Source organism: Durio zibethinus, chromosome 3, assembly GCF_047325235.1.
Source record: "Durio zibethinus cultivar Kanyao isolate XHJ-2024 chromosome 3, ASM4732523v1, whole genome shotgun sequence".
Classification (NCBI taxonomy): Eukaryota; Viridiplantae; Streptophyta; class Magnoliopsida; order Malvales; family Malvaceae; genus Durio; species Durio zibethinus.
The window spans coordinates 5,684,881-5,708,309 of record NC_143164.1 but is presented as its reverse complement, the minus strand read 5'-3'; the positions used below and the strand labels follow the sequence as shown (position 1 = coordinate 5,708,309).

The window sequence follows — 23,429 nt, the reverse complement described above, 5'->3', positions numbered from 1 at the left end:
TTTGAATTAATAAATGTATCAATTTTATTATTATATAATAAACTATTATTTTTATTTTTTTTATTATATATTAACAAAATTATTATTTTAATAAAAATAATTTTATAATTTTATAAAATTTAAATAATTTAAAATTTTAATTATATACAAAATTTAATCTAATGTTTTAAATGATCATTTTTCTTCTTACCATAATTCATTTCATCTACTACTGTGTTTGCACCGAAACATATTTTTTATCATTAATTTTAATTTTACTGTTATAGTAATTAATTTCATCTCCACTATTAATTTTAATCTCATTGAAGGCAATCTCGTTATCCATCCAAATAGACCTCTAAATGGAAGTAAAATGAAATGAGTTAATGTTATGAATGAATTATAATTTATAGTGAAATGTTAAATATGATAATTGAATTTTAAAAATTTGATAAATGAATTATTAGTTTGTTAAATAATGTAACACTAATTTCTAACATAAATAACTTCAAACAACATCACATGACAAAAAATAACTCTATAAATATCATATTAATTAACAAATTTATAATTTAAATATCATATTAAAAGTTTTTTAAATTTAAATACCAAATCAAATAAATTATAATTTAAGCATCATTTGGAAAACAAAACCTAGAATGTCAAATTTCATTTGATTGTTTTTACTACTTGTTTATTTGGTCAATAAATTTGGAAAAATACTAGTAGCTCAAGTAGTTCAAGTGATTGTTAGGTATTCTCTTGTTCAAAAAAAAAAAAAAGATTTGATTGTTTTTTTCCTTTAAAAGAGGGGCAAACAAGAAAAAGTATAATTCGTTACTTATTTTAATTTTTTTATTTTTGGAAACAAAAAGTAAAATGGGTAGTTAAATTACAAAATTAAATTATGAATTTTTTAAAAAATTAAAAGTCTAATATTCATGCAAAATAAAAATTATGCTTTTATGTTGCTTTCAAATATTTATATTTATATTATATATTTACTCATTAACTTTAATGCAATGTGATTTTACTTTTTGTAATTAAAAACAAAGCTTCAAGATTAATGGGAAAAAATATGGGTAAATGATAATTGAGAAATTATCACATCTACTCATCCTGTAGATTTTAGATTCTATTATCAGACTAGCATGAAACTACCATTAAGATGTAGTAAAAAAATAAAAAAATAATTATAAAAAGAGTTAATATTTGATGCATTGATAGTATACTAGACTTGTTAAAGGTTGGGTTATTTGTCCATACTCGAAAACTCATCAAAGTTTTTGAGAGAGTTTGGATAAAAAATTTGAGTTCCGTTAAATAAGCTAGGACAAAATTTTTTTGTCCAAGGCTCAATCCGAATAAAATATATAATTAAATATTATAATTATATAAGTATATATGTGTGTATTTTTATTTTAATATTTTACTTTTTAAAAACAAGGATTCTTTATTTTATTAATTTTTTATTATATAAATTAAATTTAATGGATGGATTTGAAACTTATTTTTTCAACTTGAGCTTGATTTGAAAAAATTTTGAAGATCAAAATATCAAGTGTTAGGTTTATATAAATTATTAATATCAAATATGGCCCCAACCTAACTCATGAATAACTTTATAGTGTATAAGCATTATATACTATCAATAAATTTTATAGTGACATCTTATTAACAAGTAAAAGTAAAAGTAGTCAAATCTTTAAAAAATGAATATTAATAAATTTATTTAATTTTAATTAATTACTAAAATTAAGTTATTTTTAAGGACATGATTACCTTTAGTTTTACTTAACGAGATGTAACCATAAGACTAATTAATAGTATATAATATTGATATACGATTAGTAAATCAAATATTAAGTCTTATAAAAATAAAATATACGATAATTTATTAATTTTGCTTGTAAAATTAAAATAATTAAACCATAAGTGTGTTAAAACGACCTTACAATAATTATCATTTCTTCATTTGTAGGACCTGCTGGTTTTGTGTTTTATCTCAACCTAAATGTCGATTGATTAATTGTTGAACGGAGGCATGTTAGCATGTCAGCCCCAAAGAAAAAAATATGAGATTGCGGTATGTAAATGGTCCTTACCTCCCCAAACATAGCACTCCTTTTCTTTTTCTTTTTTTTTTTTTTTTTTGCAAAGAAAAAGCATTTACTTTCTCCAACCACTATCCCCCCACACCCACCTCCACATCCATATAAGTTCTTCCTTTTGGCTTCTGGCTTCTGCCAAACATGATCCCCATTATGTTGTATAATAATATATAATAATAAAATTGAAAAACACCCCCATAAAATGATTGCTTTCTTGAACTAAAATAAAAAATCAAAATCCACCCAAAAAAAATTGAAAATGGAAACCTTTTGTTTTCTCTCTCTCAATCATCTTTTTGTGCTTTGAAACTTGCATATGGGGTGGTAAGCCAAAATGAAGTTTATGATTCCTTATTATATACATTTATTGTCAATTAGGGTTTTCTCTAAACAAGGGAATGATCAAATTAATTAATAAATAATAGTCTTGCTTTACCTTAGAGAAAAGTCTTCAAAAGGAAAAGGGTTTTAGCAAATTAAAGCTTTATTTAATAGTAAAGATATAAATATATAAGGATGAAAATTGTGTTAATTATAATCATTAAAATTCATAATAATTTTCTTATTTTTTACTTCGATCATTAAATTTATAAATTTTTTACTCCCGTCTCTTTCTACCATTTTTATTAAGCAAAACAAGAACAGAAGTTAATTTTTTTTATTTAAGAAGATCAATTTTTAAAATAAAAAATTTTAAAAATTTAAATTTAATTAATATAAATTAATTGAATTAAATTTTAATTCATTTAGGATCAATTTTTTTTAACTAATTAAAGTCCAAAAAGCAGACTCCATTTAGTTCCCCTTATTAATCCTGGCGTTGAATAACATACGAAATTTCCCGATCTCAAACCCCACGGGAAATCCATGAATATGAAATAGCTAATCAACCCAAAAACAGGCAGTCTTTCACTCTTCTCAAAGTTAGAAAAAAGAACAAAAACATTGGGCAGTCCTAGTACCCAACAGCTTAACCAAAGGCTGCAAAAGTTTGGTCCTTTCATTGAAACCGAAACAGTTACAGACTCAGAAAAAGGGAAGAGCAGGCTGATTATTAGTAAGTAGATTGGATGAAACGAAACACTGAACAAAAAAAACAGTGGGTATTTATTTTAACATAGCGGGAGTCAAGGTGAAAACAAGAACACAGATTAAGGAGGGAAGCTGGTGTACTAGGACTGAGACAACAACAGCATAGCTGTAATGTCAGTGCAATTAATATTGTTCCCGTTTCCTTGTTTGGAGAGAGATAGAGCCCACATGTACCTTAACAGGGACAACACCAATAGCAGCAAATTACAAAAAAAACTCTTATTTCCGACAGCTTCAACTCTCCACTAAGCTATCTGCTCTTTACTTGACTTTCCCCAACATCAAACATGTTGCGTTTCTTCCCCACATATTCTCCTGTCTTGCTCTCCTACACAGATGTCTCAAACTTTCTATTTGAAGCCCATTTTTTAATATTTAGTTTACATATTTAAACATTGTAGTTATGGGATTGATTAGTGTTAATCAACAAATTATGTGGGAATTTTTATTATTTTTAAAAGAATTATTGTGGGTTTTTTAAAAGGTGTTTAAACGTCCCATCCACGGGCCTTTGGTCATCAGAAGTCTGAATTATGTCTGCAACACTGCAATAAAACTGGCAACGATTGTGTGCTTTCACTGCCATGTTAATAACCACTCTAAACTTTAATTTGTTCTTTGTTCCCCCCTCCCCTTCGAAATTTGTTTTACTTTTTTTTTTTTTTCAGTGCCATTAAAAGCCATCATCAATTAAAGATCATGAAGAAAATGAGGTGAAGTCATGGAGAAGATGATGCCCTAAGAAGTAAAAAGATAAAAAAGAAATTGAAGAAAAGATAAAGAGAAAAAGGGCCTGCAACACAAAGGCTGTATGTAATGAAGCTTGATGAATTATGACCACTAAAGACAAAGAAAGATGAGACTTGAGAGAGAACAAAAAAAAGGGAAAAGAGAGATTATTAATGGTGGATGTGTAATTAATCAAGTTAAGATAAAGAAAAATTGAAAATTCCCTCATCATTTTGGCATATCTAAAGCTCATTTGCAACTTCTTTTCACGGTGATATTGAGGATTTTTCAGCTAGCAGAAATATCTAGAGTTTGCAAAATGTAGGTTGAAAGAAATTAATGCGAGTGAGAGAGAGGGAGACGAAAGAAGAGAGAAAGAAAGGAGACAGATGTAAACAGACCCAGAAAATACTGCAACTTTGCATGCCGAACACGTTTTAATTCAACTTGGAATTACTCCCCACCTTTGAAGATGAATGATCATGATCATGATCATATGATGCCAACTAACAAAACCCTTAGTTCATCAGCTTTTTTTTTTCTTTTCCTTGATCTCTCCCAACAGCAAGCAATTTAAAGTAGCAGCAGACAGAAACTGAAAGTGCAATTTTGATCACAGAGAATATACAATTGGAAATAAGTGTAAGAGATGAAAACATGGATTAGAATTCTAATAAAACTTAAAACCCTTCAAATCAAAAAGAAAACTACAGTTAGAGAGAAGATGATTAATTTGAGCAATGGCCCATTAGCAACAATGTCCTGATCAGAAACATCAGGTCATATTATCATCATCCTTCACTGATCGAGCACTGACAATAATAACACAAACTAGATAAAAATCAATATCAGATTGAGAAAAGAAAGAGAAAAAAAAAGGTGAGAACCCTAGTTCAATATTCCCTAATAAATTCACAACAAGGATTTTCTTCATTTTCCCATTATCACATGTCCCAGTTTCCCTTCTTCCTCTCAAGTAACAATAATGAAGCTTTTTTTTTCCTCCTTTTCTTGGTTAAAAATTTAGGGTTTCTTACCAAGAGTGTGCTTGTTGTTGTGCATCCAGACCTTAAGCACATGCCTTTTCACACCAGTTTCTTCACAAAATTGCTCCACAGCAGCTTCATCATGCTTTTGAATCCTCCACCCCAGCCTTTCAGCGAAATCCAGCATCTTATCTTTCTGTTCGGGCGTAAATTTTGTTCTAAACCTCTTCTTTAATCCTCCACCGCCACTGCTACTAGGATTCGAAACGTCTTCATCTTCTCTGCCGTAACCACCAGCGATACCACCCCCAGACGCTGCTGGTAAGGCCAAAGGCCTGTGCTGTGGAGGTGGCGTCAGGTGAAGGTACCCGGCTGGTGGCGCCGCCCTAATATAGTGCGAAAATTGGGGGTGGTGCTGGTGGTGGTGGGGATTATAAATATTGCCTTCCCCGTCAGCTTCCTTACGGTGAAAGTTTCTGTGGCAGTTACACGCGGCACATTTCAAAGCGTCAAGGGTCCCTTCATCACCTGCAGCCATGAACTCGCCGCAGCCATCCACCGCGTGGCCTCCACTACTCACGGCATGGTTCTTGAGACACTCACAGTACCTTATCGTTGATCCCACTTTTCTTGGTGCTACTGACGCCGCACCTTCACCGCCGCTGACGTGTCCCATTTTTGACCAAGCTGCTGATGAGTTGCCCAGTGAGTCGTAACTTATTGGAACAGCCATACCCATTTCTTCTTCATCTTCATGTTCATCAAAATCCATTTCTCTTTTTTACTTTCTTCAACTGCCCTCACTTCTTTTCCCCGGTCTTGTTTGTTGATAAGAAAGATCTACATGGCCGGGTTAATTCAGCAGATCCAGCATCAATAATTAACAGAAGTGAGTTTAAACTTTAAATAAATAAAACAAAGGATTTGAGAGTAAATTTCTTGGGTTTAGCAGAGAAGAGAAGATAAGAGAAAGAAAGAGGTGTGGTCATGAATACCCTCGCCTGCCAAAAAAATGTCTTACTCGAAAGGCTTTCATGTGCTTTCCATTTTGTGAAACAAAATAAGCATAATAATTTAGATTTATATTTAATTCACAGTATATGTTTACATATACAGTTAGTACATCACAAGTCAGTACTTTAAAAATTAAATATCATAAACTACAACATTAAAATTTATTTTTAATGATTCTAAAATTTTAAATTTATTTATAGATAATATGGTAATTTATAATTTATTAATACTTTATATTTATATATATATGGTGCATCAAACATAAACCTTAACAATATTTATTTTCTTTCCCTGCCATAATTATTGGGATTTTATTTAGATTGTGTTTGGTGTGAGATGATTACTTCAAAAATTATAACGAATTACACATAATAATTAAATTACTATTTTTGGTACGTCCTAGATGATTTTATGTAGAGATGATCTTAGATTATAAAAAACGATCATATTACTACCTTGTAGAAAAATATAATTCTCATACAAAATGATAGAAAATTTTTATCACTAAAATGAAGTAATATGTAAAATTAATCATATTCAATATTACCCATTTAATATGTAAATTAAAAACTTGCTTCCTCTTAAAATTGTAATTATTTTATATTATAATTTTTTATATTTTCAAACTAATATTCATTGTAACAAATTCAAAAATAATTTGTATGTTTTTTATTTTTAAAAAATATTTTATATATAATTTAATTTTTTTATTTTTCTTTTATTATAAATTTAATAGATTAAATTTATTTTCTAATTTAAATTTTTTTACATATTTTATATTATAAAAATTAATTTACCTATCAATAAATATATTTATTAATTATTGATTTAGTTATATTTTATGATAAAATAAATAAAATATTACTAATATTTTACAAATTATTATTTTTAAATAATATTAAAATTATTACAATATGCATGATGATTTTTGTACTTTTAAACAAAATAATATTTGATTTTTGGTAATACCATGGACAATGATTTTAATTCTTAAGAACTAATAATTGTTAACAAAAAAATTTTATTGATAAAATCAACTTGACAATAAGATCACTTCATTTATTACATTACCATAATGATCTTATAAAAGATACAAATGCTGCCTTATACATTTTTTTTTTTTTTTGTGAATTTGAAATTTCACCTCTTGGTAATTGTCTTTTTCCTCTTTATCTTTTTTTTTTTTTTTAAGTTTTTAGCTGTCCTGGCCAGACCTGAAACTATTGTCTCCTTCCTTTTTATATTTTTGTTAGAGATGCGAGGGTGGTAAAAGTAAAAAAAAGTCTGGGAAATACTACTTATCAGAACAAATGGTAAAAGCAATGGAAACCAGTCAGAGGTGTAGGGTGGACATAGCAGCGTTTTGGGTGCGTTTGACGCAAAGGGTTGAAAGGGTGAGGTGGTTTTTGGAAATATGGGACAACATTTTCTTCGTCATATCTTATTGGCTCCCCTTTTCCTAGAGAATGAATCAAAGTAAAAGAAACTCTTTCCACTACTTGAACAAAACTCCACACACAAAAAAAAAAAAAAAATGTAAATTTATTCAACTCTTTTCACCCAATGCATGCTCACGATTAGACATTATTTAATTAAGTCTTTTTTTTTATATAAATTTGTTATTTTATATAGTATGATACCCAAATGGATTTTGATTTATATCCCATCGATCTTTAAACATGTTTATACATCATATTAAACATATGATTTTTATTCATATAATTGGTGACAAAAACTTATTATATGAATTTCAAATTAATAATTTAATGGTATATGCGTTTGAGACTTTGTGACATGAGGAAAAAAAAATTTAATTGATGGGCATTAATGACAGCTGCCTACGTGCCCCCCATCTCCGACAGTAATACGTGACATAATAATTTACACGATCTGTTTTTTATTCCAAGAGTTGATACGGTGAGTCCATCATTCCATAGTACTAATATTGCACTCAAACTCTCTAATAACTAAAGTCTTCACTCTCTCCCTACTTATCTTAGCACAGCAATTTGTCAATTTAAAGCCGGAGGGTTGGGTTGAGACGACATTCTACTCTATGCAACGGACACGGAGGTCGATCTGCAGTTCTTTCAGCCCTTGGTTAAGTCCAATAACCTAGAATATTAGAGAGATGGGTTTTTCAATCACTGTTCACGAATGGCAAAATAGTTTATATTTGATATATTATTAATATAAATTTTATATATTTTAATAAATTAGATGATAATATTATTGAAAAAATTTATTCATTAATGAGATGATATCATTTAATTTAATTTATTAATAATATAATATTTATTTGATTTATTGATAATACATAAAATTTATATACTAATAATGCATTAAATATGAACTCTTAATAAAATACATATATATGTATAGCATACAGAGAATAATAAATTATTAATCCACTTTTCATATAAAAGAAGTAGTAATCTGAAATTAATTTGCTAGTAATGGGATTGAATCTCAATTTTGCAAAAATTTATCTTTTAAAAATTTCTTATGTAAATATATGACATTATTATATATTCAAACTACATATGAATTAATCTTGAATATATTTCAAATTTCAAATCATAAAAGCAATGATAAAACGTGGAGAATATCAAATGTGAAACCAACCATATTGTGCTGATTTGTAATAATTAATAATAGGCAGAGACATTAGCGCTGACAATTGGTAAAGTTTTTGGGTCATAGTTTGCCATACATTCAAAGTGCATGCATATCAAATGAAAACCAAAATAATATTAATATAGGGATAGAAAATGTTGATTATTTCTTATTTGAGAGTGAAGGAGAGCAAGATGAAACAGTCCAAAGAAAAAAAAAGAAGAATAATTAAAGAGAAGAAAAATGGTTCTGCTCACTGGAGTACAAGGATGATGATAATACAAATGGTTTTATTTTTTAATGGGGAGTGATAAAAATGGTACCACAACATCCGCATAATTCGACGCAAATCACAGCAGGTGGCAGCGTGTGTGTCATGTGATACCATCCATCATCCATCATCCATCATCCATCATCATCCCCACCCCTAAGGTTTTTTTTTTTTTTTCTTCTTCGTCTTTGGTTTGCCAATCCCGGTATATATCTGACGTGACTCGCTCTCTCTCTCTCAGCCTACTCCTATCACTTTCATGTCAGCTGGCGGGAAGCCAACCCACTCCATCTCGGACAGAGTCATACGTTTCTCTTTTCCTAATTTACGACTTTTGCTTCACAACCAACTAATTTTACTACTTTAAATTTAAAAAAGGTAAATGTTGTTAATAATTTTTAAATTATAGTTAAATACTTAATATAATATTTAAAATTAAAAATTTTAATATGTTATTTGAATTTTAAATATGTTAATTTATATAATATTAAAAAAAGTATGTAATATTTATTATTTATTTAAAATTAATTATATTTAAAATAAATATTATATTAATTAATAAATTTATAATTTAAATATTAAATTAAAATTTTGTAAAATTCAATTATTATATTAAATATTTTACTATATTTCAAACTTATTCATCAGATTATCTATTTTAAAACTGGCACTCAGAGTAGTTTTCTTTCAGTAAAAATAAATAGTTTCAGACAAACAATAAGAAAATATTTTCGTTATCCGATAAGAAGTGACGATGAGTTCATACTCGTACCGTACAATTTTGGGGCCGTACTTGTAATACTTTTCCGTTCCGTTTTCAGAATAATTAATTGTTTGACAGCTGTCAATTACGGAAGATTCTTTTTAAACAATCAATCTTTAGTTAGTTAGTGTGTGAGTTGAATGGGAGAGAATCGAGGGGAAAAAGCAAACAGGAATTGCTATAAGACGAGAGGAGGAAAGGAAGGAGAGGTCTGACCTTGATTTCCCATTTCCATGTTTTTTGGCAGCTTTTATTTTACCACGCTTTAAGATTTTATTTGAATACTAAGTGAGATTAATTTTGATGATATTAAAAAAATAATTATTATTATTTTAAATAAATATTATAATTATAATTTAAAATTTTATATTAAATAAATTTTATTAAAATTAATATTTAAATTTTATTGATAATATAATAAATTTAATCATATCATATTAAAAATATGATAAAATTCAAACTTAAGTTATTATTATTTTTAATAAATATTATAATTATGATTTAAAAGAATTTTAATAAAAAATTTATATTAAATGAATCTTATTAAATTTAATATTTAAATTTAAATGATAATACAATAAATTTAATATTTAAATCATTACATAAAAAATACAACAAAATTTAAACTTGGGTTAAATTAAACAAAAGAACCCTTCGGCCTCAGTTCCCTTCACTTGTACAAAGATTGCTATCCCCTAACAAAACCACAGATCATAGGCCCTTGGCTTGGCTAATCATTTTTTTCTCTTCTTTTTGAGATGTCTTTAACTTATTTCACCGCTTCAAATCAAGATTTCACCGACTCTGTCACTCTCCAATTTTTCTTCTTCAAACATGATGATAAATCAGATTGGTTTGGGGTACAAATCAAAATTTTGCATTAATTATTGACTCAGTGTTTTCATGTCATTTGACAATGTGAAAATCCTGTCTTTAGAGCTTCGGCTCTGACAATATATATATCTAACCACTAATCACCACCCATCGGGCCATTAGTGCCACCATCTGCATCTGCATCTGCAATTTTAAGCTTTTCAACCACCAAACAATCCCAAACAAATAAATTTTCACCATTTGCATGCCTCTTAAGCTCTCAACCACCTTTGATAACCTTGCCCAGAAATAGCTGAAAAGGACCAATTCGTGGTGAGAAAAAGCAATCTAAGACTTAAGACATAACAATGGCTGTCTCCCTTTCTTCATTTTGTAACCTAATAAATGATTTCCTATTTGACTATGTAGCAAAATATAAGTCCATTAATGAAAGCAGCTAAATTGCTTCAAGATGTCATATTTTTTACTAAATGGTTTTTGTGGTTAAATGCGAGGTTTTATATAGCTTTAATAATTTGCTAGGATCGATTCAGAAAGTTAGCATCTATGTAGGCAAAGATGGGATTAGGATATTCATTAACTCTCCGCATTGAAGATAAGCCCAGTCTTTCTACATAAGCTATAAATGATTGGCCATAAATGTCGTTATCGGGATCAAAATCAATTGGACCACATGAGCCAAGTTAGGAATGTTAGGAGACCTTGTTAGGCTTTGAAATATTGCTGGGCTTGCTGATCTTGATTCGTCCATTCGTCAGGGGTCAATCAATGCCCTACCCTTGGATCTACACTATATTTGGGTACAAAATGAACCCGAGTTTGATTAGTCATGGATGTCCATGCTCTGTAAATTATTCACAGTACAACCTCTCCACCTGAGTTGGCTTTCGCTTAATTTAGCATTATACTGGTTGAAAAAGGCTTGATTAAAAAAAAAGGTGTTTGCAAAAAATATTGTAATAAAATTATTGTGAAAATTTTTATTTAAAATTTTTGAGTGTTTGATATTACTGTGAAAAATTAAAATATTTAAAAAAATTATGTTAAAAAAGAAAAAATCGATTATTTTTATCAAAAATAAATTATTGAGTGATTATTTTGTCATTTTATCTCTATACTATAAATTTCAAATGGCAATTGCACTTCTTAGCTTTAACATAAATGTTAATTTGTTTAGCTTAAAAGCTGCATTTTGGAATCCAAATACAATGTTAAACAAGGCTTTTGTTTCGGGCCCAAACCAGGTTAAGGTTTCAGTATACAAGGCCTTTGTTTCTGGGATTCCTTGTAATTTCCTGAACCTGGAAATTGAGCTAATTTCAGTTTTAAAACTCTGCTCAAAGGGAAGAAACCCGTTAGTTAAACACCAAACAGTGCTTTAGTCATGGTTCCGACCTCCAGCTCCAAGTTTGCCGCCTCCAGAAACTCACATTTCTCGCCAAGAGGAAAGAATTATCCATTATCAAGCACATATTCTGTTGCCGGTTGTCCTGTATAGCAGGAATCTTTCCTTCCGATTTTGAATCTCATTGAAGGGCAATTTGATGTGATCAAGCTGTATTATTCTTCATTGCCAAGGTATATGCAAACTTGTGTCCTTCGCAATTTTAATTTTGTGGCTGTTCATGACATTATGTGACCGCAGTTTAATGTAAGGGAACTTATCCAGAGAAAGAAAGAACTAGATAAAAAAACATCCATGGATGAACATAACACATTCACATCTAACTGACAAGATACATATCCAACAGAAACGAGCTTTGCTTTGTAAGGATGTGAATCACGTACGTCTAATTGGGCAGGCAATTCAGACATGCAATTACAAGAGAATGACCCAAATGCAACAAAAAACCGAACAATCCAGAAAACATTAATAACAGTCTCTACAGAAGGGATCGTTTTCATTGATAGCATCCACGCATGATCAGATAGAATCAAGGAGACAAAGCTAGTCACTGCATTAAAAGTTTTGGAACTTAGCAAACATTAGAAACTGTAACAAACATATATCAAATAGTAAAACAATATCAGCCTGTAGAAATGACAGGAACCTGTCCATAAACTTTGTCGCCTTTGATAACTGGCTCTGAAGGACTTCCTCTCAGTTCCTTTCTGTTTTAACCGAGTCAGATTTCTTACCAAGTTAACAATAACCACAATTCTCTCAGTCAGAATCTCTATGCAAGTACTCTGCTATGGATACTAATTTTTTCTTTTTTTTTTTTATTTCAATGGGGCAGAGCCCTACAACAAGGGGGAGGGGGGGAGGCTGGGGTCGAACCCCAGCCTCTGTGTCTTCTTTAAGGCTCTCTTGGCCATTAGGCCAAGAAGCTGAAGACCTCTGCTATGTATACTAATGAAATAGCCATTAGAGCTCTTTGTTTGAAACTTATCAAACCAGTCTTTCAGGGTTATGGAATATTAGCAAAGATTATTGGTGACGAAGTTATAGATCCAGATAGAACATGATTTTGAGGAGTTATGAGGATTGAATAGAAATAGAACTATCAGCAAATGGTGAATAGTTTCCTTCTAAAAATAATTTAGGAGCAATTGCAAAAAGAATTCAACAGAAACGACTCATTATAATCTACAATTATCAGACGGTACAACAAATGTGGCAAACCCTTAATCAACAATACCCCCTTTGAAGATAACATGTTGTAAGTTGATGGATTCCAGGTTTCACTTCTTCGCCGCCATAGCCTCGCCTGCAAAACCGCCATAAGAATGAACAATGTAGGAAAGTTTAAAAACCCAAACTCATTTATGTAAAAAAAATCAAAGAAACAAGAATATAGAACATACCCTTTTGGATTTAGAGTTTAGACAGTTTCCTTGCCTCTGTATATCAAAATCCGTCATCAAACAACATCAAATCTTTGTCTTTTTAAACATTAATCTAAACCAAAGTCAAGGGCTTTTCTGACATCTTTATTTCGGATTTCTCATCATCAAAGCTGAAGAAAAACTTTAGCATATCGAATTCACTCGAATTCTTTCTTTTCCCGATTTCGAATATACATTTTTGCTGTTTTGATTCATTAGTCTCGGACTTTGTAAAACTCCCATAGACCTCGACTTGCTCAGCTTCACCACCGGTACTTTCACCGTTACTCCAGGTTTTTTTCTTAACAATGCCACGTGGTCACCGACCAAATCAATCTCGGTGGGCCCCATCTTCATCATCGGCGACTCCCCAATCGAACCAATCGATTTCGATCTCACCACACGATCACCAATTACTTCAATGTTGTGATCTACGACACTCGTCTTACTCGATACTTTTCGGCTGTTTCTCCTACTTCCACACCTCAACCTCCTTACCGCCTCCTCGCTCCCCTCGAACATCTGGTTCTTCACCAACGGCTTATCCAGGCCTTCCACGTGCCGCCTTAGCTTAATCCAAACAGGTCCCGCATGAACTCTCTTCCACACCGCCGTCAAACACTCCACCACCTCAGACATTTCGGGGCGTTTCTCCGTCGTGGACCTCACGCACCTAGCCACCAACAGCGCCAAACTCCGGATCACCTCCTTATCCACAGGCGGCCGTACACGACCGTCGCAAACCGTGGCATAATCTCCTGCCTTGATCAGAGGAACCGCCCAATCAACGACAGACGGCGGACTATAATTCAAGTCAATGGCATGCCTTCCGCTAATAATCTCCAGTAACAAAATGCCGTAGCTGAACACGTCACTTTTAGTGCTGACATCACTCGGCGCCAAATAACCTGGATCAAGATACCCTAACGTCCCCGCCGCTGGAGTGCACTTAACCCGTACATCCTCCACGTGTCCTCTTAACGCAAGCCCGAAATCACCCAACCTCGCATTCCAGCTTTGATCGATCAAAACATTGGACGATTTTATATCCCTATGGATCACCGGCGGGTTAGCCGAATGTAAAGCCTGAACCGCTTTTGCTACCTGTAAAGCTAACAGAACACGCTTGGACCAACCCGGAGGTCTAGAAGAAGAAGAATGTAAAAGATCGTATAAAGAACCGTTTGGCATATATTCCACGACGATTAATTTATTCTTACAAAGGGTATCGGAACAGTAACCTATGAGATTGACGAGACGAGGATGATAAACTCGGGAGAGAATCTCAATCTCGTTGTCAGCGGGACTGTTACAGTTTGTTGCCGTTTGTTTAACGGCAGCGATTAACTTGCCGTTATCTAGTACAGCTCTGTAGACAGAACCATGACTGCCTTTGCCGAGGAAGCTGTCGGGAGAGAAATCATTGGTGGCGGAAAGGAGATCAGTGTAACGAAACTGTCTGATTTCAACGTTGCTTTTGGCTTTTCTGGGTTTATTTTTCTTGGATTTTTTTCTATGATGGTAATCCCAGTTATAAGGATCACAAGCGGCAACGGCTGACTCTGCATTACAAGAGAGGTGACCCATTCTTTCTTTCTTTGGGTTTTTCTCAGGTGGGTTCCAGGAGAGAAGTGGAAAACAGAGCGGCAATTGCAGAGGCCATTAGTGATGAAGAAAGAGGGGGGTGGCTCTGAAGTGTTTTAAAGTGTGTACCCATTTACAGCTTCGGAGATGTGAAAGCAATCAAAGCTTGAAATTTTTAATATTTATTTAATAGATTTTCGCCATGCAAAAGTGGGAGACTTCGAGTGGAATTTCTCGGGGGAAGGTTTAAAGAAGTTGGTTAGAGTAGGTCCATAAGTGTTTTTTACTATGCTTTTTTTTTTCTCCAACTTTTCTCCCTTTTTTTTTTTAATTAAATTTTCAATCTTCAGCCAAAAAAAATAATAATAACCATATGATCTTTAATTCATAATAGTCTCAAATTTTTTAAAAGAGTGTCAATATGATCTTTTAGATAAAAATAAGAAGAAATTATAGATAAGCATAATGCATTTAGAATTATTATTCTTTATAAATATATCAAAATATATTTATTAAAAAATAAACTTTTTAAAAAGTAAACAAAAGTATAATATTTTTCTTTGTTTTTAAAAAATCAACTTAAAATCAATGGTAAAATGATACTTATGTTTTTGCTTAATAATTATAAATTTTTTTAATAAATACATTTTAGTATGATAAAAAAAATTCTAAATCTATTATCTTAAATTTATTTTTTTTATTTTTTTATTAAATTTTATTTCCCCAATATTTATAAATTTTAATTAAAAAATTTAAATTGTATTAAAAATAAAGCTAAAAATTATTTTTAACAAAACGAAATAAACATACCAAAATAATTTAAATATATTTATTAGTAAAAAATAAAAAAAAATTTAAAATTTTTAAAAAGAAATGAAAGTATTATTTTTCTATGAATTTTAAAATTTTAACTTAAAATCAAAAGAAAAAAATGGTCCCTTATTTTTTTCGTAAGAATTATAGAAGTTTTATTTTTTAATAAATACATTTTTTATGATAGTAAAGAGTAATAATTCTTGATCTATTATCTATTCTATTTCTTTTTTTTTTAATTTTATTAAATTATATTTCCTTAATTTTTACCAATTTTGATAAAAAATACAATTAAATTCTATTAAAAATAAAGTTAGAAATTATTTTTAACAAAAAAAAAGAAAAAAATGAGGCATACCCGAATAATTTCAAGTCTCAAGTGGTTGATATTTATTTTTTCCAAAAAACAATATATAAAAAGCTTGTATATGCTTAAGGTCTTAATTAATAAAATTTACATTCTAACTATAATTTTAAACTTAAATGGTAAAGAAATAAAATCATGATAGAGCTAAAATTATTACTTTTTATCATCATATTAAAATATATTTATTAAAAAGAAAATAAAAATTTTAAAATTATTAAAGAGACAACTAAAGCTGCATTTTTTTCTCTAAATTTAAGTTTAATTTTGAAAATTAGAGACAAAAATGATAGTTTTATTTCATTATTAAAAGTTTTAAAAGTTTTATTTTTTTTTATAAATATATTTTAGAATAATAGAAAAAATAATAATTCTGAATTTATTATTTTAAGTTGTAATTCTTTTTTATTTTTGTACAAAAATTGATTAAAGAATCATATTAACACCATTTTAAAAAATTTAAAGCTATCCCAAAATAAAAAGTTAAAAACTAAAAATACATTTTACCCTATTCTTTAATATTAAAAATTAATCAACTGCAAAGAAAAATTCAAAACGATAAAGGCGACATTTGAAATAACCTTTGAATCCAATCAGAGGCTTTTCGTTTTTTTTTTTTTTTTTGAATGTCCCTTTGACTGCTATCATATTCTCAAAGCGAATAATCTCTCCAACATTTGGTGATTGAAACGACTTCTCTTTCGACGTTTTCTGCTCGTTTGATCGTAGCATTTTCAAGGTTGAAGATGCGTGGATGCTTAGCTCAACAATCTAAATATTCAATTTTGCTAAGTATATATTATCTCTTTTAATTGATCCAAATCTATCATTTTAATAATTAATTTAAAATGTAAAATTCATGGCTTAGGTAAACTTGATCAAGAGTTTCAAATCCAATTCATCAAATTTCCTCATAATGCATTAGGCTTAATCTAAAGTCAAAAAGCTCATGATTCACGTAGATGAATATTAATTTTTTTTAGTATAAAAAATTTATATACGTTAAAATTAAATTTTAAACTTGATAAATTTTATTTTTTAAAAGTATTTATATGAATCAAATGAATTAAATTTTGAATTAATAAATAAATTTTAATTTAAATCATTTATAACCATTAAAATTAAAAGTTATTGCACAGAGCATTTTTAGTTGATTTGGTTTTGGGTTTATTGTCATTTCATAAAATGACATGTGTTGATTATCTGGCAATAGGAATTTTAATTTTTGAGTTTAGCTTTGCCTCTTGAAAATAATTTTCAAATGATTTTTTTTAAAGGTTGAAAAAGATTGTGATTTGTAAGTCCATCAAAGCATTTGCGCATTCAATTAATCATTTTTAACATTGAATAAGTATTATTATTGGTGTGATTAGCAGTTAATTAATGATTTATTTGTTCATCTTTTAATCTACTCGTTTTTTTTTTTCATTCAATATTGGCCTTCTTTTGAGTTTGATTAAATAACAGTAATCCGATTCAACATGTGTAAATGGCAGGCAAATCATAACAAGAGAACCATTTTCTATTTTATATAAAATAAACAAACGGCCAGCGCAATTATTTTATTTATTTATAATAAAATATTCAATCAATTCATTAAATTTGATAATTTAAAATACGATATGATGACACGATATAAATATAATTCAAAAAATAAATATAAAAATGATATAATTTAAAATTTTAATAATAATTATATATGAATTTAACAAAAAATTTTTATATTTTCGTATCATTGTAAATTATGATATGTAATTTTTATATAAAATATTATATAAATTTTATTATTTTAAACGACACAAATATATAAATCATCACATCTACAATTTACCTAAACAGTCACTTCCCAATCATCATTTTACTAAATTTTTTTATTATTTTATAAATGTGTTGTGCTGGGTTTATAAAAAGGGTTTGGAATGGAGAATATTGATGTTATTATATGTCAAAATTTGTTAATAAAACTTCAGAGTACTTTCAAATGATAATGTTAATTATTTTGGTTGAGAGAGCAAAGTAAGCATGCTCCGTACTCATTACCCAGCTTTGCATGGTGGATGCCATCCTATCATATATATGTATAAACTATATCCTATCAAAATTGAAATTTCATTGAAATGCAATTATGACTTAAATTTAAGATTTTTTTTAATTCAAATTCTCACTTAATTTTACTGGTTATAAAAAAAAATTGTATTTATCAAACATTCATCTCTCGGGCCTTCAACCTCACTTCTCTTGGTTGGACTTTTAGGCCGTGAAAGAGGGTGGTCTTATCCAAGTTCCTGCTTTTGGGCCTTCACATTGATTCTGATAGCTTGTCAACCAAATTAAACAACCTTCACCCCCCCCCCCCCCCCCCACATTTGTTTTCATTTTTTCTTTCAGAACAGATGGAAGAAATGGGGATTTGAACTTGGATGTTTTAGTTTAGGAGGAAATTATGTGTTTGCTATAGTCCACCAAAAAGAAAAAGTTTAGTTGAAAAAAATCGAATATTTTATTTATAAGATTTAAATTCATTTTCTATTATCAATAATACTCTAATTGAATAATCTGCAAATTCAATATAAAATTTTACGAAAATTTATGATTTACTATGACATAATATCCGTGAAAGGAAAGAAATAATACTTTCATGCCAATATGGTCAACATATTTACATAAAAATAACATGAAAAATGAATATGAGAACATGGATCTTATCCATAAGCATGTTAGGCAAAATGTCAAGACAAATCAATTCTCAAGTCGTTTCAGTTCTTTTCGGTCGATTATTCAAAACCTGAAAAACGTTTAAAGACTATCGAACAAGTCAGCAAATTAAAATACTTTTAATATGATCAGCCAAATGACTAGAATCCGATTCTGCCATATTTGTTCTTTATTTGAGGGTACTTCTAACTTCTAAGCTATAACCCGATCCTATCAAATTTAAAGATATATTCACCTAAACTGATTGGTTTTCATTTCTCATCTGTCATCTCGACCCTGCTTCAATGTGGTTGATCTTCTCCCATGCATTGCCCCAAATGTTTCCCAAACACACCAAAACTATTGTAAGGTTTATTTTGTAACATATATATATATATATAATTCGAAGAAAAATTTTAAATCTAAAACTATTGTATGGTTTTATATATATAGCATGTTGGAATCTCAAATGTCTCACATTAAGGATTGGAATGATTTGGTCAGCTTACAAAAACAGGGTTATGGTGTTGTATCATTCTAACTAAGAGCATAAGGGTGCATTTTCACTTAGCCCAATTGACCAGCTCCAACTTCATTAAAGCTTTTATCTCTCGAAATTTCAAATCAGTTGGTGAAATAATCCTAGCAATAATCTCATTTGGTGATTGTACTGAGATTTTGGTTTGGAATTTTACAAGATTATGACTTAAAAAAAAAAAAAATTAACCTTTCCTATGAAGTCCAATCACTAGCAGGCTAACCCACCCCACCAACTCCATGGCCCCAAGTTGGGGGATAGTTCTCCTCAAATTAATACTGATGCACATATATATATATATATATATGTATATATTCCCCCACGACTTCCTTCTTTTTTGTTTTCATGAGCCTCCTTTCCTGCTCTTGATCTGATCTTAACCTTATACAATAAATGTAAAGCACCTAACCTTGAAGAATCCTAGGTAGATATTTAGAATTCCCCTTTTCTTGGACCAATAACATAGGTCCTATGTTGTTTTTTGCTCATTCCAAATTAATGTATCTACCTTCAAATTGATTCACCACTTTAACCAAATGAAAACTAGGTGAATAATGAGGCCCTACCAACTTATTTCATTCTTTAGTTAACTTTGCCAAAAGTTATAGTCTAATATTAAGAGTGTACAGTAATTTTAATGATCAAAATTTAATTCATCAAAATTTTAAATAAAAAAATGAATTAACTTTATTATTAACTAATTAAATTTAATCCGATTAAATATTTGAAAGCATCTACATTTGAGATTATCGTACACGTTAATTATTTTTTGAAATTAAAGAAAAAATTCGTTCCATTCTAATACGTGTGTGACAAGAACTTGAAGGAGATATGATTAGCCGCAGGGTTTAAAGATACCCGTTTTTCACGCCATATATGAACAGGAAAAAAAATAAACCTGAAAAACTAACATTATTTTAGAAAGAAAAACAAAGAAATTGTGGAAGCCAATGAATGGACTTTGTGCTTATGCAAACGCGTTATCCCAAGTCAACCAAAGCTTGAGCAATTATTTTTTTCTAGATCAAATCATCCAATTTTCTAACAGTAAACCATAGTTTTTTACAACTAGCTTTTATACTTTCTTCCGTATAGAATATGGAACATTTCCATTCAAAAATATTTCCGACCGCAAAACAATTTGGAATCTGAGATATTTCAGTACCATTGGAAGGCCTAGGATTTGACCTAAACAAATCTGTTGGGGAAAGCTAGCATTTTTTTTTTTAATTTAATTTCTCTTACCCCAGCTGTAATATGATCAGTGGAAGCATCCTGGTGACGATTACCTGGCAAATTCTGATCCTGGTGACTACTTTCCCCTAATGACTATTAACTAAACTAAATGCATTGTAGCGATTTTCGAATATTATAATTTTTAACCATATGCACCAGATGGAAAAGGATATCCATGATTTTTTTCTATCATTCCAAAAGTTTCTTGCAAATTAAACTGGTTTTATCCGTTTGGAACGAGGGAAAATTAGAAAAACATGTAGTAGTTGTAAAAGTAGTAAATGAAACGACCCTTGTTCTCTGGCATAGTCCGCCCTAGTTTAATTCCTCATCTCCATTGGATTCCATTTATTGAATCCCCAATATATATTTTTGTCTATTTTCTTTTTCTGGGACCAAAATAAAATTCCCCACAAGAAGACAAAACAGTGACCATCTCTGTAGTTTCATTTTCAGATAAGCATTTTGAGTTAACTTGAAACCTCATCCAAAAGCTTGTATCTTCTTACCTTGTTTCTGAACACATGCCTTGTAATGAGGGCGCTATTTGATATCTCTTCTGACTTTAATCTCCTAAGCTTTTCTTCTAAACGGGCGTGCGTTATGATCCTTTTTCGTATCGTACTTGGCGGTAATTTCTCTGCTGACTTCGGATTCTTGATGGGGTTCTTGATCGGTTGCGGCTTTAAGTTGTTGTTTCTTTGGCTTCCTTTTAAGCCTGCAGCACCATGGTTATCACCCTTCTTCTTGTTCTTGCTATCGTCATTGTTGTTGCCTTTACATGATGCTGAAGAATTAGAAGAATTTTGAGACTTCTCCTTTGAATCCTCCTTTTGATTCAAACACCAATTACAAACTTTATAAGACTCGGCTTTTGGATACATATTGCTACAGTATCTGCCAAAAAAAAGAAAGCCAAAAACCATGATCATCTTGATCATCTCTCTCCCAAGAAAGAAAACAGAAGAAAATTTTTAAAAAATGGATCCCCATAAAGGAAAACAAAGAAAACTTGAGGGTGGGGAGATAAAGCTATACCTGTGTTGAGATCTGAATTGGCAAACTTTGCACTGAAAAAGCTCATGAGTTAGACCACAATCTCCACACATGCAACACTCGAGGAGGCTTGATTGCTGTGATATTGGCACAATCTCTTCCTTATTTGCTGTCATGTTTTGGCTTCATATGTGACAGAGAAGAGGAGAAAAAGAGAGAAAAAAATAATTTTAAGGGGTAGAACAGATGGGCCACGCAAGGGAAAAAAAGAACGCATTAATGGAGGTTGGATATCATTTACGATGTCACCCAAAAATAGAATGCATGATTGAGGTTTGGGGATTGGCTTCGTGGGTCTGAAATATGTATATATAGAGCAGTTGATAGCAACATTCTTTTCTATAAAATCCTTGGAAAATTTGTTTTGGCCCAAAATTAATGACAAGAAAGTCATAATAAAAGAAGAGTAGTTGGAAGAAAAAGAAGCTTATTCGTTAGGGAAAAAATATATACAATATGGGCCATACATATATATTGTAGATTCGTCGAGGCTTGCTACTTTAGAAAAAATCAAGAGTGATATATAGTAAATTGATCTCTGTCACATCACGAAAAGAATCACAAAAATGAAACAAAACCTATGATCATTATACGGCTAAAAAAAGGAGTTTAAGTTTGATTTTTTTTAGGCAAAGAATCGATGGAGGGTAGCAAATAAACATGGGATTTGGGAATCAAAATAAAAAAGACATGCCCTTTGCAAATGGTGATTGTTTTTTATCAAATGACATGGCATGGGGTGGTTTTGCATAGTTACCATCAATTGTGCCATTAAAAGAAAGCATTTAACCGTTAATGGCGTGTAGGGTAGGGTAATTGGTGATCGGTACTCTCAAATGAAGGGAAGGGCCGTGATCGAGAGCTTAAGTTATAGTTACAACCACTCATCCGTTACCACTTTAATTTTTTTAAGGTTTATAGCCAATAAATAGGGTTGTTGATGACAAACTGAAAGTTGGACATCATTACATTAAATTACGCGTTTGGGGTTGATGAGAAGGTTAATTTATATACTAATTTTGCTTATAAAGAATCATAGATTTTTTAGTGATAAAAAATTTTTAGACCATCTCAATCTCTAATTTTTTGGTTCATTTAAATAGGTTAACAAACATATCACATCAAGTGTGTTAAAAAAATGAATAGAAAGTATCATTTTCATATCATATAAAAAAAAGAAAATATCATTAAACATATAAACATTGACATTACATATCTTAATAAATTAATTTTACAAGAAAAAAGTAATGATTACGTGACTTATAGACTTAGTAGATTTATAATAAATTTTCTTTTCACACCTTTCCAATTTCAAACTCAAACAATTAAAAAAATATTTTTTATCACTTAAACCAAAAATTCAGGAATAATCTTAATATTTTATTTATTTGTGAAAGAAAAATTAATTTAGAGATGCTTGTGGGTACATGTCACATGATATATATATATATGAAAAGTTTGATTTCCAATATAGTACTTGCAGTTTAACTTATCAAAAAATATATTATTGTAAGATTTGGTGCATAAAAAAAATTATTATTGATGTGCACATTATTCATGAACGCACTTGATGAATCCTAATATTGGAAACTGATTCAACATGATATAAAATACTAAAGAAATTTCTCATACAGTTATGGTAAGATTTGTGGTAAAAGATTTGCATAACAAATGATCATATCAGTATATAAGGAACAGTCACATTTTAATTCATTTTCTCTATAAAAATGGGTTAAGGTTAACAAATTGAAGGACCCAAAGCCCCGTTATATGAAACTGTTGAAGTCAGCTGTAAGGAATTTTCTTTTTTTTTTTTTCCTTTTTCTGAGAGTTTTCGAGTACTCTTTGAGTTCGTTCAATAGACAATATGGGGGCGTGGATCAATGTGTTTAAAATCGTATGAACATGACATGAAAAAAT

The 23,429-nt window shown here is 30.1% G+C and overlaps 2 protein-coding genes and 1 pseudogene across 2 annotated transcripts; all 3 read right to left on the bottom strand.

Annotated features, from left to right (window-relative positions):
• Positions 1-4,659: 4,659 nt before the first annotated feature.
• LOC111301444 (zinc-finger homeodomain protein 2-like) lies at positions 4,660-5,933 on the bottom strand. The gene has a single exon (XM_022897089.2). It carries the CDS (start codon positions 5,667-5,669, stop codon positions 4,935-4,937), a length of 735 nt encoding a protein of 244 aa, XP_022752824.2. The 5' UTR covers positions 5,670-5,933; the 3' UTR covers positions 4,660-4,934.
• A 7,352-nt stretch (positions 5,934-13,285) lies between these two features.
• LOC111301439 (serine/threonine-protein kinase-like protein At1g28390 pseudogene) lies at positions 13,286-14,946 on the bottom strand (annotated as a pseudogene).
• Positions 14,947-20,719: 5,773 nt separating this feature from the next.
• Positions 20,720-21,763, bottom strand: LOC111301433 (uncharacterized). Its single transcript, XM_022897063.2, has 2 exons — positions 21,492-21,763; positions 20,720-21,350 (listed from the first exon to the last, which is right to left on the bottom strand). The coding sequence occupies exons 1-2, from the start codon at positions 21,623-21,625 to the stop codon at positions 20,924-20,926; spliced, it is 561 nt and encodes a 186-aa protein (XP_022752798.1). The 5' UTR covers positions 21,626-21,763; the 3' UTR covers positions 20,720-20,923.
• Between the last annotated feature and the right edge of the window lie 1,666 nt (positions 21,764-23,429).